This window comes from Rosa chinensis, chromosome 3 (assembly GCF_002994745.2).
Source record: "Rosa chinensis cultivar Old Blush chromosome 3, RchiOBHm-V2, whole genome shotgun sequence".
In the NCBI taxonomy this organism is placed as follows: Eukaryota; Viridiplantae; Streptophyta; class Magnoliopsida; order Rosales; family Rosaceae; genus Rosa; species Rosa chinensis.
Genome location: NC_037090.1, coordinates 47440459 through 47455163, shown reverse-complemented (window position 1 = coordinate 47455163; position 14705 = coordinate 47440459). Strand labels below are relative to the sequence as shown.

General features: G+C 36.0%; 3 protein-coding genes across 3 annotated transcripts; all 3 read left to right on the top strand.

Moving 5' to 3' along the window:
* Positions 1–975: 975 nt before the first annotated feature.
* Positions 976–4717, top strand: LOC112194661. Its single transcript, XM_024334879.1, has 5 exons — positions 976–2802; positions 2972–3026; positions 3607–3805; positions 3898–4000; positions 4091–4717. Exons 1-5 carry the CDS (start codon positions 976–978, stop codon positions 4715–4717), a joined length of 2811 nt encoding a protein of 936 aa, XP_024190647.1.
* Positions 4718–7032: 2315 nt separating this feature from the next.
* On the top strand, positions 7033–10076 carry LOC112194660. Its single transcript, XM_024334877.2, has 4 exons — positions 7033–7131; positions 7210–7302; positions 9363–9467; positions 9554–10076. Exons 1-4 carry the CDS (start codon positions 7033–7035, stop codon positions 9896–9898), a joined length of 642 nt encoding a protein of 213 aa, XP_024190645.1. The 3' UTR covers positions 9899–10076.
* A 1286-nt stretch (positions 10077–11362) lies between these two features.
* On the top strand, positions 11363–11917 carry LOC112194659. Its single transcript, XM_024334876.1, has one exon. It carries the CDS (start codon positions 11363–11365, stop codon positions 11915–11917), a length of 555 nt encoding a protein of 184 aa, XP_024190644.1.
* The last annotated feature ends 2788 nt before the right edge of the window (positions 11918–14705 follow it).

Below are 14705 nucleotides of genomic sequence, written 5' to 3'. Positions count from 1 at the left end.
TCCAAATCCAATACTAATTGTGCACTGGTGCACTTCCATGTTCAATCGTATTGCAAAAAATATCTGTTTCATTTATTTTCTTATGTTTTTCGATTTAATATGTTATTAGAGTTTTAGTATTATAAGTTAATGGGCATAATTGCAAAATAAATTATGCATATCTGTATCCATTAAATTGTCATACGTTTAGTAAAAATTGGTGGTATTTAAAATATAATTATTAACTAGGTTTAATTCGCCGACATAATTATCAGTTTTAATTTGCCGCATAAAAATTATTTCTAATATATTAGGTGCAGATTGAGAATGAGTTAAAAAAATAAAATAAAAAATTAATTGAAGTGGATTAGAGTCAAAATACAAATAAGATTCCAAATTTTTCTCTAACATTAGCCATGTTTCCTTGTTTTTGTATCCAATATGGTAACCAATAGCTACAATTTCAGTTTCCATATCCAATGCAAATTGTGCACCCTTTTCCATATCCAATGTTAATTATGCATTGATAAGTTTCCAAATCCAATACTAATTGTGCACGGTTGCACTTCCATATTCAATAACTGTGCACGTTGTGCACATCCAATGCAAACCACTCAATCATATTGATGTTGAGGTGTCATTTATGACTTTAGAAATCAATTTTTATTTTCACCAAAAACTAGATACTCATTCCTTTTTTTTTCTATGCAGCTTGATAACAAATCTTTGATCAACGATATGGACAAGGAATAGATATTTTTAGATAAGCACACTGATGAATATAATGCTGGATTGCATGCATTCCTCAATTATGCCTTAGAGCATGCTTCTTTTGAAGGTACAATCAAGTGTCCATGTAAAAGGTGTCATAATGGCTACAATAGACTGCCTGCTGTTGTTGAGCAGCATCTTTGGGTGGATGGCATGGATCCAAAATATGTTAACATCCCTTGGACTGAGCATGGTGAGCATTTACCAGCTACAGTTGATTAGAATATGGCAGGGCCTTCATCATATCAACCAGATTTTAATTTGCCGGGACCGTCATCACATCAACCAGATTCTGATGTGCAAGATATGTTGCACGATGCATTTGGTATGTACGAAGGTGAAGATGATTTACTAGAACCAGCAGAGACTACTGAAGGTCCATCCTTGCCTAACGGCCCTACCCCTGATGCACAAAGATTTTACCAGCATTTAGAAAAAGCTGACGCTGAATTATACCCTGGTGCAGGAAAAAAGATGTTTGATTTTTTGATAAAGCTGTATCAAATAAAAGCATTGAACAGTTGGAGTGACGTATCGTTCACACAGTTGCTTGAATTGTTAAAGGCTTATTTGCCCCCAGGGGAATCTCTTCCTGCTTCTTTCTATTTAACAAAAAAGTTCATCAAAAGTCTCGGGCTAACATACCAGAAAATCGATGCGTGTCCAAACGATTGCATGTTATATTGGAAGGAATATGCTTCAAACACAGTTTGTCATGTATGTGGTACTAGTCGGTACAAAGAGAACACCTCCCCTACAAAGAAGGTACCAGCCAAGGTTTTGCGTTACTTTCCATTAGGGCCAAGGCTTCAAAGGTTGTACATGTCTCGCCACACCTCTGAATTTATGGTTTGGCATTCTAAAAAGAGACCACAAGATGGGGTTCTACATCATCCAGCCGATTCTCTTGCTTGGGAAGAATTAGACAAAATTGACAATAATTTTGGCTCTGATGGTCGAAATGTTCGTTTGGGTCTAGCCAGTGACAGATTCAATCCTTTCGGTATGATGAGCTTGTCCCACAGTACTTGGCCTGTTATCGTTACTGTTTACAATCTCCCTCCTTGGTTATGCATGAAAAAGTCATACATGATGCTATCGTTGCTCATTCCAGGCCCTAAAAGTCCAGGGAATGACATAGATGTGTACCTGCAACCTTTGATAGATGAATTGAAAATTCTATGGATAGAAGGGGTTCCTACGTATGATGCGTTCAAAAAAGAGGTTTTTCAGATGAGAGCTGCATTATTATGGACTATAAATGACTTCCCAGCATATGCTATGTTGTCTGGATATAGCACAAAAGGATCTAAAGCTTGCCCAACTTGTGGTGAAGAGACTGATTCTTTTAGGTTGCATCACGGTAAGAAACAAATCTACATGGGACATCGAAAGTGGCTGCCAGATAACCATATTTTTCGCACATGGTATAATAACTTCAATGGATCAACTGAGCATCGTAAACCCCCTAAACCAATGACAGGTTTAGATTGTTTGAGGGCGTTAAGTACATTGGAGTTCCAGTTTGGAAAGGGAAAGGAAACAAGCTCTAGTCGTAAAAGGAAACGAGTTCAAAATAATGATAACACAAAATACACAGGACCGTGGAGGAAGCAAAGTATTTTTTTTCAACTACCTTATTGGAAGGACTTATTATTGCGTCACAATATAGATGTCATGCATGTTGAGAAGAATGTTACAGAGAGTGTCATTGGGACTTTGCTTGGAATTGATGGAAAAAATAAAGATAGCTTAAAGGCACGCCTTGACATGGTCTTAATGGGTGTTAAGCATTCGCTCCATCCTAAGGCACGTGGTGACCGAACATGGCTACCCCCGGCGAAATATACTTTATCCAAAGACGAGAAGACACTGATGTGCAAAGTACTTGAGTCGGTTAGGGTGTCTGATGGATTTTCATCGAACATTCGTAGATGTGTAAGAGTTGATGAAAGAAAATTGGTTGGTCTTAAAAGTCATGATTGTCACATAATTATGCAGTATCTACTTCCAGTGGCCATCCGTCATTCACTAAAACCAGACATAACCAAGGTATTATTGGAACTCAGTGCTTTTTTCAGACAATTATGTACCAAAGTTGGCACCGTAGACCATTTTCGTGCTTTGTCAAATCGGATTGCTGAAACACTTTGCAAATTAGAGATGATAATGCCACCATCTTTTTTTGACATCATGGTACACCTTCTAATACACTTAGCAGACGAGGCAGCAATTGCAGGACCTGTGCAATTTCGATGGATGTACCCAATCGAAAGGTATGTCAAATAAATTTTTTTTTTAAATAGCTTTTTTTTTTTTTTTGGAAACATTTATACGTTTTAATTTCTGATTTATATATGAAAAAAGAAAATTAGTTGTCGACGTATGTTATAGTTATATAGATATATTGACAACATGATATATATATGTGTGTGTGTGTGTGTGTGTGTGTGTGTGTGTATCGGCACTAGCATTTAATTACATAAACAATTTGACTGTTAACAGGCCATTCAATTTACTTTATAGTTACTTTACTTACTTATTTCGTTTTAATTACTAACGCTTGTGAATATATATATATATATATATATTTATATTTATATAGCTAGCCCTATATATATCATATATATTTTGTTTATGATTGAGCTACAATTAATTTCATCATAAGGAGTGAATGATATCATAGCTAACAATTAACCTTTTTTTTTTCTTTCTTTCTTTTTCCTATTTTCTTTTGAGCTAGATACTTACATGACTTAAAAAAGTATGTACGCAATAGGAGTTGGCGAGAGGCAAGCATCGCAGTGGGTTATATAATTGAAGAATGTCTATCATTTTGCACAATGTATCTGTCAGATGGAGTTGAGTCAAAAAGAACAAGAATTGGTCGTAATGCTGATGACCCTGGGATTGTTCCTCGTGACGGATTACCATTATTTGTCGGGATGGGACGATCTATAGAACCAGGACACGAGTTTACACTAACCGACCTTGAGTGGGAACGCGCACATACACATGTGTTGATAAATTGCCCTCAGATTAAGCAACATCTAGAGTAAGTTATTTAATATTAATTGTTCATTATTGTGCTACCATTGATTAAACATAATTCATGTATCACTAACCAATCATTGTTGACATTGTTAGCGACCATGTGGCAAACACACAGCGGACTAAGAATAGACGCACAACTTTGATGGAGGCTGAAAGACAAGCAAATAATACATTTTCGATATATTTTCAGGAATTGGTAAGATTTTTTTGCCATATAAAGCATATCTTTTTATAACACTAGCTTGTGTCATATATACAAATGAAGCATCATATTTTAATAATACAGATTGAGAGAAAAGTACAACGAAAAGAATTTGTCGACCCAGACATTCGAGCCTTGGCTATAGGACCAGATAAAAAGGCAAGGCGATTCAACAAGTACATCATGAATGGGTTTCGCTTTTTTGTTAAATCTATTGATGTTCAATCAAATACTCAAAACTGCGGTGTGTTTGTTAAAGCTGGGGTGAGTAGCTATGCTACTGCGGGAGATCGTAGACCAAGGGATGGTGTAAAAGACTACTATGGTGTACTAACAGACATCATTGAGCTAGATTATCACCATGGTCGGAAAGTCCTATTATTCGATTGTGATTGGGCAGATAATAGAGTTCGCAATAGAGTCGTCAAAATGGATGAGTATGGCTTCATTTTGGTAAATTTTGATCATCTACTTCCTAAACCGGACACTCTAATTCTTGCATCACAATCAGTGCAATTTTTCTATGTTCAAGACCCAACTGAACCGAATTGGCACACAGTGATCCGAACCCGACCCAGAGATTTATTTGATATGGGCACAGACATAGAACCGGAGCCTTATGATGCCCAAAATTTGATTGTAGGGATTAACGATGACGGAATAGCAAGAACAGACATGGACGGTGTTCTAGTGAATGATGTCATAGAATGAAATTGAAGTAGTTGTTTTTTTTTTTAACAATTTTTTTTTCTGGTAATTATTTTGTTACAACTTTGGTACTGTTTTTGTTTTTCAATATATTAACAATTTTTGTTTTTTAATATATTTACATTGTGGTGCCCTAATTATATACATCTACTGCTTAAAGAGAAAGAAACAAAAGAAAAAAAGAAAAAAAACAAAAGAAGCTCAGGCCTGCTATTTACGTAATTACCCCCTCCACCTGTTTTCGTCAAGTGCTGCCGTGTGGTTTTGATGGAGCTCTGCGTGTTTGCTCCACACAGAGACAGTAAGGGTGATGGAGGGAGAGAGACAGTAAAATCGCTTCTATTTAAGATCGGTCGGAGAGAGACAGTGTATAGCTTCCTTGGACATAATGAGCAGGTCTGGAGCTTTTGGGAGTTAAAGAGGAAGAACACAGTACTACAACGAATTGATTGAGGTACGAAGCTGTGTTTTTGTTTGCATTTTACAACTGGGTATATGGTGCATTTAACTTCAATTTCATTTTATTATCAAGATTTGGTTTGGATTCAATTTGATTATGATCTGTATTGTTATGGATTTTGTGGCAATGGAAGAGTATTGGGGAATGAAGGTATTACATTCTCAATTTGTTTATTTGTTTATAGATTGTTCTTCATCATTAAATTTGATCAATATATCGTATTAGTGATATATTTCAGGAACAAGGCTGATTGTCAACCTCAAGCTAGACAAAAGCTGAGTCATGTATTTTGTTTTTCTATGTCTAACTTTCTCTTTAATATTTCAGGAACAAGGCTCTCATGGTTGAGGCAGGAATCTTCTCCAAACTAGCGTGTCTCGATGAGCCAACAAGGCATCAATTTGCAGAACTGCTCATGTTGTTATCTTCACTTGCAAATACCCCATTTCCTCTGCCCTCATCTGAAAGTGTCCCTTTTCTAGTTGGCATTCTAGAGTCAGATTCGAGCAATGTCGAAACTAAACAGTCATGTTTGGGTGCACTTCACAACCTATCCACCATGTTGGACAATGCAAGAGATTTAGTCTCCAATGGGGTAGTGGACACACTCTTAAAATTGTCCTCCGATAAAGAAATCTCCGAGAAAGCTCTTGCAACATTGGGGAACTTGGTTGTGACCCTAATGGGGAAGAAGGCTATGGAAGAATCTTTTGTGCTTTTTCAAGCAGAGCGGAAAACAAGAACCTGATGAGGTAGAAACTATATTCCTTTTATTTTATTCAGAAATCAACTAAATTGAATTATATAAAGAGGTTGTTTAGAGTTTGTAGTCAATTAGAAAACCACCACAGCTTCACGTTTTCAATTGGGGGACCTTCACGGATGCAGAGAGCGGGACAAAATAGAGTGAGAGCAGGAGCAAAATGCCTGAAATCAAAAGGGAAACAATGGAAAAGAGAAATTGAGCGGGACAAAAGATTGTGTTGCCGCCAATTGTGTATTAAAATCCCTTCGGACTTTCAAATGGATAAGACGTGGTTCTGCTATGATACGCATATAAAACAACCACGTCTGTAGAAGTGGAGGTCAATTCCCTATCAGGTTTAACAATCAATTCTCCATCTCTCTCATCTCTCTGGTCTCAGTTGGAGGAGGTTTGCTTATCTCTGTTAATTACTATTCATTTGGAGAATGGGTATGATTGTTTTTATTGATTTTTGTGGTTTTGACAGATGAGTCACCTATATGAGGATGAAGAGGATTACGAAGAAAATGGATATGACGATAGCGAGACACAAGATGTTGGTGGCGACTTTAATATTCAACAAGACGACGACAGCGAAACACAAGATGTTGGTGGCATGTTTCATCAGCAAGATGACGTCAATGTTTCATCAGAGGCGCCTGGGGGAATAAAAAAGCACCGTGGTCCAAACCAGAAGAATTGGGCAATGGAGGGTCAGGAAAAGCTCTTGTGGAATTGTTTTGGACTTCCTACGGGTCCACGATTGAAGGTGGCAAGATTCTCAAGATTCTTGGGTATTTTGGCAAAAGACTTTACACTTTTTCCAATTAGTACACCTGACTACCGGCATTTCAATGCTAGTGACAATCTTGAAAGGGCTTGGAATCGTGTTAAGGTATATGTTGAATGTTTAAATCCTTTGTTAACATTGTCTTATATGTGACTTTCCATTATATTGATGCGTGTAAACAATTTGTGCAGGAAACTATTGATTGGTCTAATCCTTGGGTTGCAAGTTTGGAAGGTAAAATCAAGAAAAGGGTGAAGAGCAAGTTAAATGAACGGTGGAAGCACCGGAAGTCTTAGTTGCGTAAAAAATGGTATAAACCATTCATGAACACACCACGTAGGTTTCAAAAGCCTAATGATGATCGTGTCAATGAGCGTCAATGGAAAATTTTTGTTGCAAACATGGACAAGAAGAAGCACCAGGTACAAAACAATTATTTCATCTTCTTCATGTAGGCTAGATTTAATATTACTTACCGGTGTTCATATGTTGGAACACAGAGAATAGCAAGCATCAACAAAAGAAATCGGTCTCAAAAGAAGATGAACCAATCAACAGGGACTCGAACATATGCAAATGTTGCTCATGAATATGTAAGTGAAACTTCAGTGCATACCTTAAATGTTATGTTAGAACAACTTCAAGTCTATTCAACACTGGACAGAGCTATATCAAAGACTATATATGGACAGTTATAATTCCTTTTTCTTTGTTTCTGTCGGTAAAATCTTTAGTTTAAGTGATTTTTTGCTCGAGTATGTCCTCAATTTTTCTTGACCAAAGCTTAGGGGGTGTATTGTATATGGAATTAGTGGAACTTTTAAAGAAATCAATGGAATGTAAAAGTCTGGGTGTATTCAATATAGACTTTTAACAGTCCATGAAAGTTTTGAGGTATTCAATTAGGATTTTTAAAGACTTCATGAATTCCACCAAAATCTAGGGGTATTCAATTAGGGCTTTTAAAAATGAATAAAAGTACAGAGGTATTCAAAATATCATTCATACTTATGGAATTAGAAAATCATGGATAATCATGGACTTTGTAGTGTTAACTATACATACCAAACTCCAATAATTTTCCAGCTCCAGACCAAAGATTTCAAAAAGTCTATCAAAGTTTCCTCTTCAACAAAAAAAAAAAAATCTATCAAAGTTCTTCTCTCTACGCATGAAGAAGTTTGTCCTTCATCATCTCTCTTTCTTAATTTTTTGTCTTTTCTCTAATTTTTTATGATATCAACTTTTTTTGATACCCAACATGTTCATTGTAGTTGTTGAATGTGATTTTTGTTTTTGTTTTTTTTTTTTCAATTGTGATACTTCGAACCCTAATAGCAATAAAAATTATTTATGAAACCCTAAAACTCAAATATTGTGGACTAACCCTAAGACCTTGAACCATACTAAATTTTATCTTATTAATTAATTATTCTCATTAATTTGAATTTGTATTATGGTTCAAAAAAAGATTGAACAATTGAATTTCAATTGATTAATTATAGATCAAGACATTGACCAATATTGCTACAATATATGTTAATCGGCGAAAACAAAATTGATAAGAATAATTAACCATAAACATCAAGTGATCTATATTATTTATTTATGTTGTTGGGAGATTAGGAATGAGAACAAACTCGCTAAACAGACTAACAATCATTTATTTGAGTAAATTTCTATTAGAAGATACTGGAGCATTGAAGAGACAACAAGTTATTATTTTGTTTTGTGTTTGGGCTGCATTTGTTTTTTTTATTGTTTTTTTATATATATTTTGTACATCTTAGGAAATCTGTAGAAGTCATTCATAATAAAGTATATAGATTTTCATGAATCAATAAAAGTCTGTTGCTAAAATCAATGGTTTTAAGAAATCCATAACAGTCTATCAACTTTTTAAAGAGTCTGTGAACTTTTTGAAAAGTCTATCATTTAAAAAAAGTCTGCACAAATCCAAATACAATACACCCCCCTTAATTAATAGGTGTATCTCAACTAATACAGTTTGTTGCTTTGACATTCGCTTAGCTATCCCTATATATACTAACTGCCCACTTCTTAAAAAGAAAACGCCAAATGTGGTAATTGCAAACATATAAAGGGAAGAAGAGACCTTGACCTCGATTTATTGTAATGAGTTCCAGATTGGTAGAATATATACTTTGCAGACAACTATGCTTTTTGAGAAGTTAGTATGGCAAGATTAATTGTTGCATGCTTGGTAAGTTCTTTCATTGCTGAGTAATTGTTGATCGGTATTCACCGACCCTTCCACATCTAAGGTCTTCAAAATGGAGATACTGCTACAAATGCTATCAAGCAGGTCACCTTTTTGAAACTTAACCCTGAAATAAATAGAGATCCCATAATGCATCAGTTAAGAAATTCATTATGGCAGCATCTATATATAGCATTACTTCATGGCAGTATAGGCAAATCACCATTTCTACCTTATTTCAATATACGGAAAATATTAAAAAATGAAACGGGGGAATTATTTACAGATTATTAGTCCAAATATTTAAAATGTGATTACTTGCATACATTTGGATTTGTTCCTAACTCTTTGTATATTTGTTTCTTCTCTCTCTAACCTGCCCACCTTCTTGTATATCTAGTGCATATTCCTAATATACAATCTATTGCACAGGAAATTTCTCATGGTAAAGAGCCAGATAGGTGGGAGCTATTTAAATTAACACATCAAAGGAAAAGGTCCCAAGAACCAATAGATGCGGCATCTGCAAAGGCAATTGTAAGCTAATTTATCTGTAGTTTTATTATACTTGTAGATATTTCGTGTCTCCTTTGCTTATGGTCTATCTATTACATTTGTTGTAGGCAGATTTTGAAGAGGCTGAACAAAAGAGGCTAAGCATGAATGTTGACATCACTGCTCCAGAAATCCGTGAAGAAATGTATGCTGAAGTTCTTGGTAAGGAGAAGGGGAACAGAGTGAGAGGTGTTGGAGCAGGGGTTACTTGGGACGAAGTCCCTGGAATCCATATTGAAGAGCGAGGAGTATCAAGAGAAGTGAAACAGTTGCGAGAGCAATTGGAAGAGCAAGCGAAAATGGCACAAGAGAGAGAAGCACACATGATGGAGGAACTACAAAGCAAAATGGCTGAGCAAACAAAACGGATGGAACAAATGTTTGAAGTGAGGTGCGTAGAGATGGCACTCTAAAAAATGGGAGAGATGTTTAAACAATGCGGAATATCAGTGGATACACAAGAAGATGTCATGCAAACGATGTCTCAGTTTGCTCGTGACACGCCTCAAAGGCCATCGACTGTTGCTTTTTCACCAGATGATGATGTCTATCGTCCTACAATGCCATTTGATTGCCCCAATATGCAAATTGATTAATCAAGTAAGTATATATTTATCTTTGCATTTTGACTATACTTATTGGATCTGGAACTTTTTTACAGTTCATATTATGATTTTGTACATATATATGTTATTTCTGATCAGTAACTCGTCTTTAACTTGATCCATATGTTTAGGAATCATGCCTCTATCAGCCATTATGCAACTAGAGCGGGAGCTAATCTTGTGGAGATGGTGGTCATTGCTTCAAGACTATTAGGATTTCAATTCAATGTCATGTTAGGATTTCAATTCAGTACTAGATTAGGATTTGAATTCGGCATTTATTTCAAATTATGTAGACCTTATAAATAACAAAACTATTTATGTACTTTTGGTAAAATTTCAATGTTAGTGGATTTGATTTTAAATATGAATATTTCATTGAGGTTCTTCTTTGCAGGGGTGTTATAATGGTTGTAATCATGAAACAATTGATAACGAGATGTTAGATTATTGCTAATTTGAATTTTCATAATAGCAGATTTAAAAAAAAAAAAAATTGCTCTGAATATTAATGGTAGGTTTCAATAATTTTTTTTTAATATAAAAATTCAAATGATACCTTTGTCATAGGGTATCCAACGCATAATAGATACTGAAGAAGATTCGTTGCTTTGCTTAATTAACATTATATAAAAATTTATAATATCAAATGAAATATTAAGGTATTTAGTATCGTATACGTATAAAACAAGTATTTTTATATTTCGATTAATATATAAATAGAAATTAAAAGAAAATGAAGAGAGAGAAAGAAACATTAATATAACATTTAAAATAAAAAAAAAAATAGAGACACCAAAGTCAAAAGCGTGGCTTTTGGTTACTGGAGCCTGCAATAGAGGATACCCTTTTTCATTCCGTGGCTGCACCGTACCTAATGACTTTTTGATACGGTTATCCATATTCTCTAGAGCAAAAGATACAGAAAAATTAAAGTGTTCTATAAGGCATATGCTAGTAGTGATATTATGTCTTCTGCTCAAAAGTGTTGCATGATATTAATTTTGGTTAAAGGGCTATTGATGTGTGACATTGCTTGTGTTTTGTTTTTGTTTTCTGTTTGCATTGTTTTGTTTTGATATTGCTTGAAGTTACAGAAAACATAAAACTTAGAATTTTAAGAACTTTACATATGGAAAACTCACAAAAACTTTATTTTGTTTTGCTCTTTAGGAATCCCTACTGTGACCTCACACTATTCAGCGACTAACTGGCTATAACTACAAGAAGTGGAGAAACCAAGTAGATTTTTACCTAGGCATGAACTAGAACATGGACCTTTGCATAACTGAGGATGAACCTGTAAAGCTTACTAGTGAAAGTTTAGATGAAGAGAAGAAATATTTTAAGGAGTGGCATAAGGCTAATAAGATGGCAAAGAATGTTATTAGGACCACCATGTCAGACACAGTTAGAGGCAGTATAGAAGAACTTGATCTAGCCATGGATTTTTTATATGCCATTCATGATATGTATCGGGAAAGTGATAAGGCTGAGGCAGCTAGGCTGGCAAAGGAATTTAACAACCTTAAGTACACTGGAACAGGAAAAGTGAGAGAGCATATCATGAAGCTTATTGAGATTAACACTCAGCTAAGGGACCTCAACATGGGGGTCACTGATGATTATGTAGTGCACACTGCACTGCATTCCTTGCCTAATAGTTTTAGCCAACTAAGGACCAGCTACAATGCTCAGAAGGAAAAATGGAGCCTCAAGAAGCTGATTGCCATTTGTGTAGATGAGGAGGACATGATTAGGAAGGAAAGAGAGCCGAACACCTCAGTGAACCTTGTTGAGAAGCCTAAGAAGAAATACCAGAAATAGTCTAAGCTCAAGCCTACCAAAACCATCTTCAAAGGATCTACCTCAGGAGCAGCTAAAGCCAACAAACCATTTAGGTTCAAATGCTATTTCTGTAAGAAAATAGGGCACATGAAGAAAGACTGCACAGGCTTTAAGAATTGGTTGATCAAAAAGGGTAATTTTTCTAACTCATTGTTTTCTTTAGAAATTAATTTAGTTAATGTTGAACCAAAAACTTGGTGGATTGATTCAAGAAGTCCTTTACACATTACTAATTCTCTGCAGGGATTCATAAGGAAGAGAGTCCCAAGAAGTGATAAAGTGAATCTGTGTGTAGGCAATGGCATGAAGTGACAGTCAAAGCTATTGGAACCTTAAAATTAGATCTTGGTTTAGGAAAGTTCTTAGTTTTGGATAATGTTTATTATGTACCTTTCTGAGAAGGAATTTAGTTTCAGTTTCTCTTTTGGTTAAATCTGGATGTAGACTTCTTATTGACAATAATGGAATTATTATTTCTAAAGATTCAGTTCAAATTGGTTCTGGTGTTATATTGAATGATTACCTACAATTAAATTGTTCACACAGTCAACAAGAAATTTCTCTTGTGGAAAATAATAACACATCGAGTAACACTTTAACTGGTGTTAAAAGAACTAAATGCAATGAAAAGTCTGCATATTTATGGCATAGAAGGCTTGGCCATATATCAAAAGAGAGATTGAAAATTTTGGTAAAAAACAATATTTTTTTTTTTTTTAAATAAACTAGCAAGGATTAGGCGATATTAGCTCCTCTGAAGCAGTCTGAAAGGGGAGACTAGCACCCACACAACCCCGAAGGGGACCGCAACAACCGGGAGCCCACCGCCCATCCCTTGCCAGGAATTTATTAAAATGAACCAAGATACAAACATGGGAGGGGGACTAGACCGAAACCTCCCTGGATGAATAGACAGACCCCACGCAGTACAAAATAAGAACATAACAATTAAGAAACCAAGACCTAATAGTGTAACAGAACAAATAAATAAGAACAAGCCTGTACTAAGAGAAGCGAAAAGTAACTCTAGAAGCCAAGTCTCTAGCATACTCTAAGAGAAAGGATGTAGGGAGTTTCCTCCACCAAACTGCCCCCATATTCAAAGCACCATAGCGAGCAAATTTATCTGCCAATGCATTTCCTTCTCTGAATATATGCGATATCTGAAAGGTAAAATGGCTAATCTTGTATAAACAGTTCATCCAAGGGATACGCCATCTCCAAGGAATCAGATCAGGTTTATTGAAGTAACGCACCACCAAAGCAGAATCAGTTTCCAACCAAACATGAGTCCAACGTCTAACCATTGCCACCTCCACTGCTTCAATAACTGCTAGAACCTCAGCATCAATAGCACTTGGGACAGCAGCATTATAAGAAAATCCTCCCAGGAAGAGACCATCTGAATCCCTAAATACTCCACCAAAAGGGTCCCTTTGCCTTGTTACTGCAAGAACAAGGCATAAAGGCTCAATACACCACACCATATAATCCTCACCAAAAGGGTCCCAGGTTGCACCGCTTTGTGCCAAATAGCCTTACCCCACTCAAGTGATGTACTAGGACCAGTGAGAAAAGAATAAGCTGCTACCGTATTCAGGGATCCGGCAGAGGTAGTAGGCCAAAGGACAGTGTCATCCATGTTAATACCTGGAATTTCAGTCTTTAGAATGTCTTCTGAAACTTCTGGAAAATTCTCAAGGAACTCATTTGGCAGAACCCAACGTTTCTGCACAATATAGTCACAAACGCGGTCACGAAGATAAGGCCAGAAAGAAGGATTGATATTCAAGCTATCCACCAACGAACCTCCAAGCCAATTGTCTTTCCAGAAATGGATGCTCCTGCCATCACCCACTTGCCATCTCAGGTTAGAAACCAGAGTTGGCCACAACTTCTTCAAGCCGGTCCAAATAGATGATCTTTGATAATAAGAGAACGTGTCTAAATTCTTCTTTAAGAATCTATCCCGCAGAAATATCGAAGAATCGGAAGAACCTGTCACCATATCCCAGCATCTCCGAAGAAGAAGAGCTCTGTTCAAAGTGAAAATATTTTTTAATCCAAGCCCTCCACAATCCTTAGGCAGACAACAGGTCTTCCAAGAAATCAAAGCAGCTCCCTTTCTAAGAGGGTCCCCAGACCAATAAAAGTTGCGCATCCAAGACTTGACTTTTCTGATTTACAAGATTGTGTTGAATGTTTTAAGGGAAAGATAACTAACTTAAGGAAAAAGACTGCATATTGAAGCCAAGCACTTTTAGAGCTCATACACACTGACATTTGTGGTCCATTTAGAACTCAAACAATCTGTGAAAATGTGTATTTCATAACCTTCATCGATGACTTTTCTAGATATTGTTATGTTTATCTACTTTCAGAAAAATCTCAAGCACTCAAAGCCTTTCAAATATTTAAGGCTGAAGTAGAAAAACAACTAGAAAAGAAAATCAAAACTGTTAGGTCAGATAGAGGTGGTAAATTTTATGGAAAATACACAGAGAGTGGACAACAAAAGGGTCCCTTTGCCTTGTTACTGCAAGAACAAGGCATAAAGGCTCAATACACCACACCATATAATCCTCAGCAAAATGGTGTGGCTGAGAGAAAGAATAGGACACTTTTGAATATGGTCAGGAGCATGATGTGCATAACAGGCCTACCTAGGTTTTTATCGGGTGAAGCTTTAAGGACTGCAAACTATGTTTGCAATAGAACACCTAGTAAAGCTATAGAGAAAACTGCTTTTGAATTATGGTGTGGCAGA

Excerpts from the sequence above, each read along its gene's own strand:
- LOC112194661 (XM_024334879.1), top strand. The coding sequence starts at position 976 with ATGGCAGGGCCTTCATCATATCAACCAGATTTTAATTTGCCGGGACCG. Across the intron at positions 3,027-3,606 it reads TGGATGTACCCAATCGAAAG|ATGGAGTTGAGTCAAAAAGA; the intron begins GTATGTCAAATA and ends TGTATCTGTCAG. Across the intron at positions 3,806-3,897 it reads CAGATTAAGCAACATCTAGA|CGACCATGTGGCAAACACAC; the intron begins GTAAGTTATTTA and ends TGACATTGTTAG.
- LOC112194659 (XM_024334876.1), top strand. The coding sequence starts at position 11,363 with ATGGACCTTTGCATAACTGAGGATGAACCTGTAAAGCTTACTAGTGAA.
- LOC112194660 (XM_024334877.2), top strand. The coding sequence starts at position 7,033 with ATGAACACACCACGTAGGTTTCAAAAGCCTAATGATGATCGTGTCAAT. Across the intron at positions 7,132-7,209 it reads TGGACAAGAAGAAGCACCAG|AGAATAGCAAGCATCAACAA; the intron begins GTACAAAACAAT and ends GTTGGAACACAG. Across the intron at positions 7,303-9,362 it reads CAAATGTTGCTCATGAATAT|GAAATTTCTCATGGTAAAGA; the intron begins GTAAGTGAAACT and ends TCTATTGCACAG.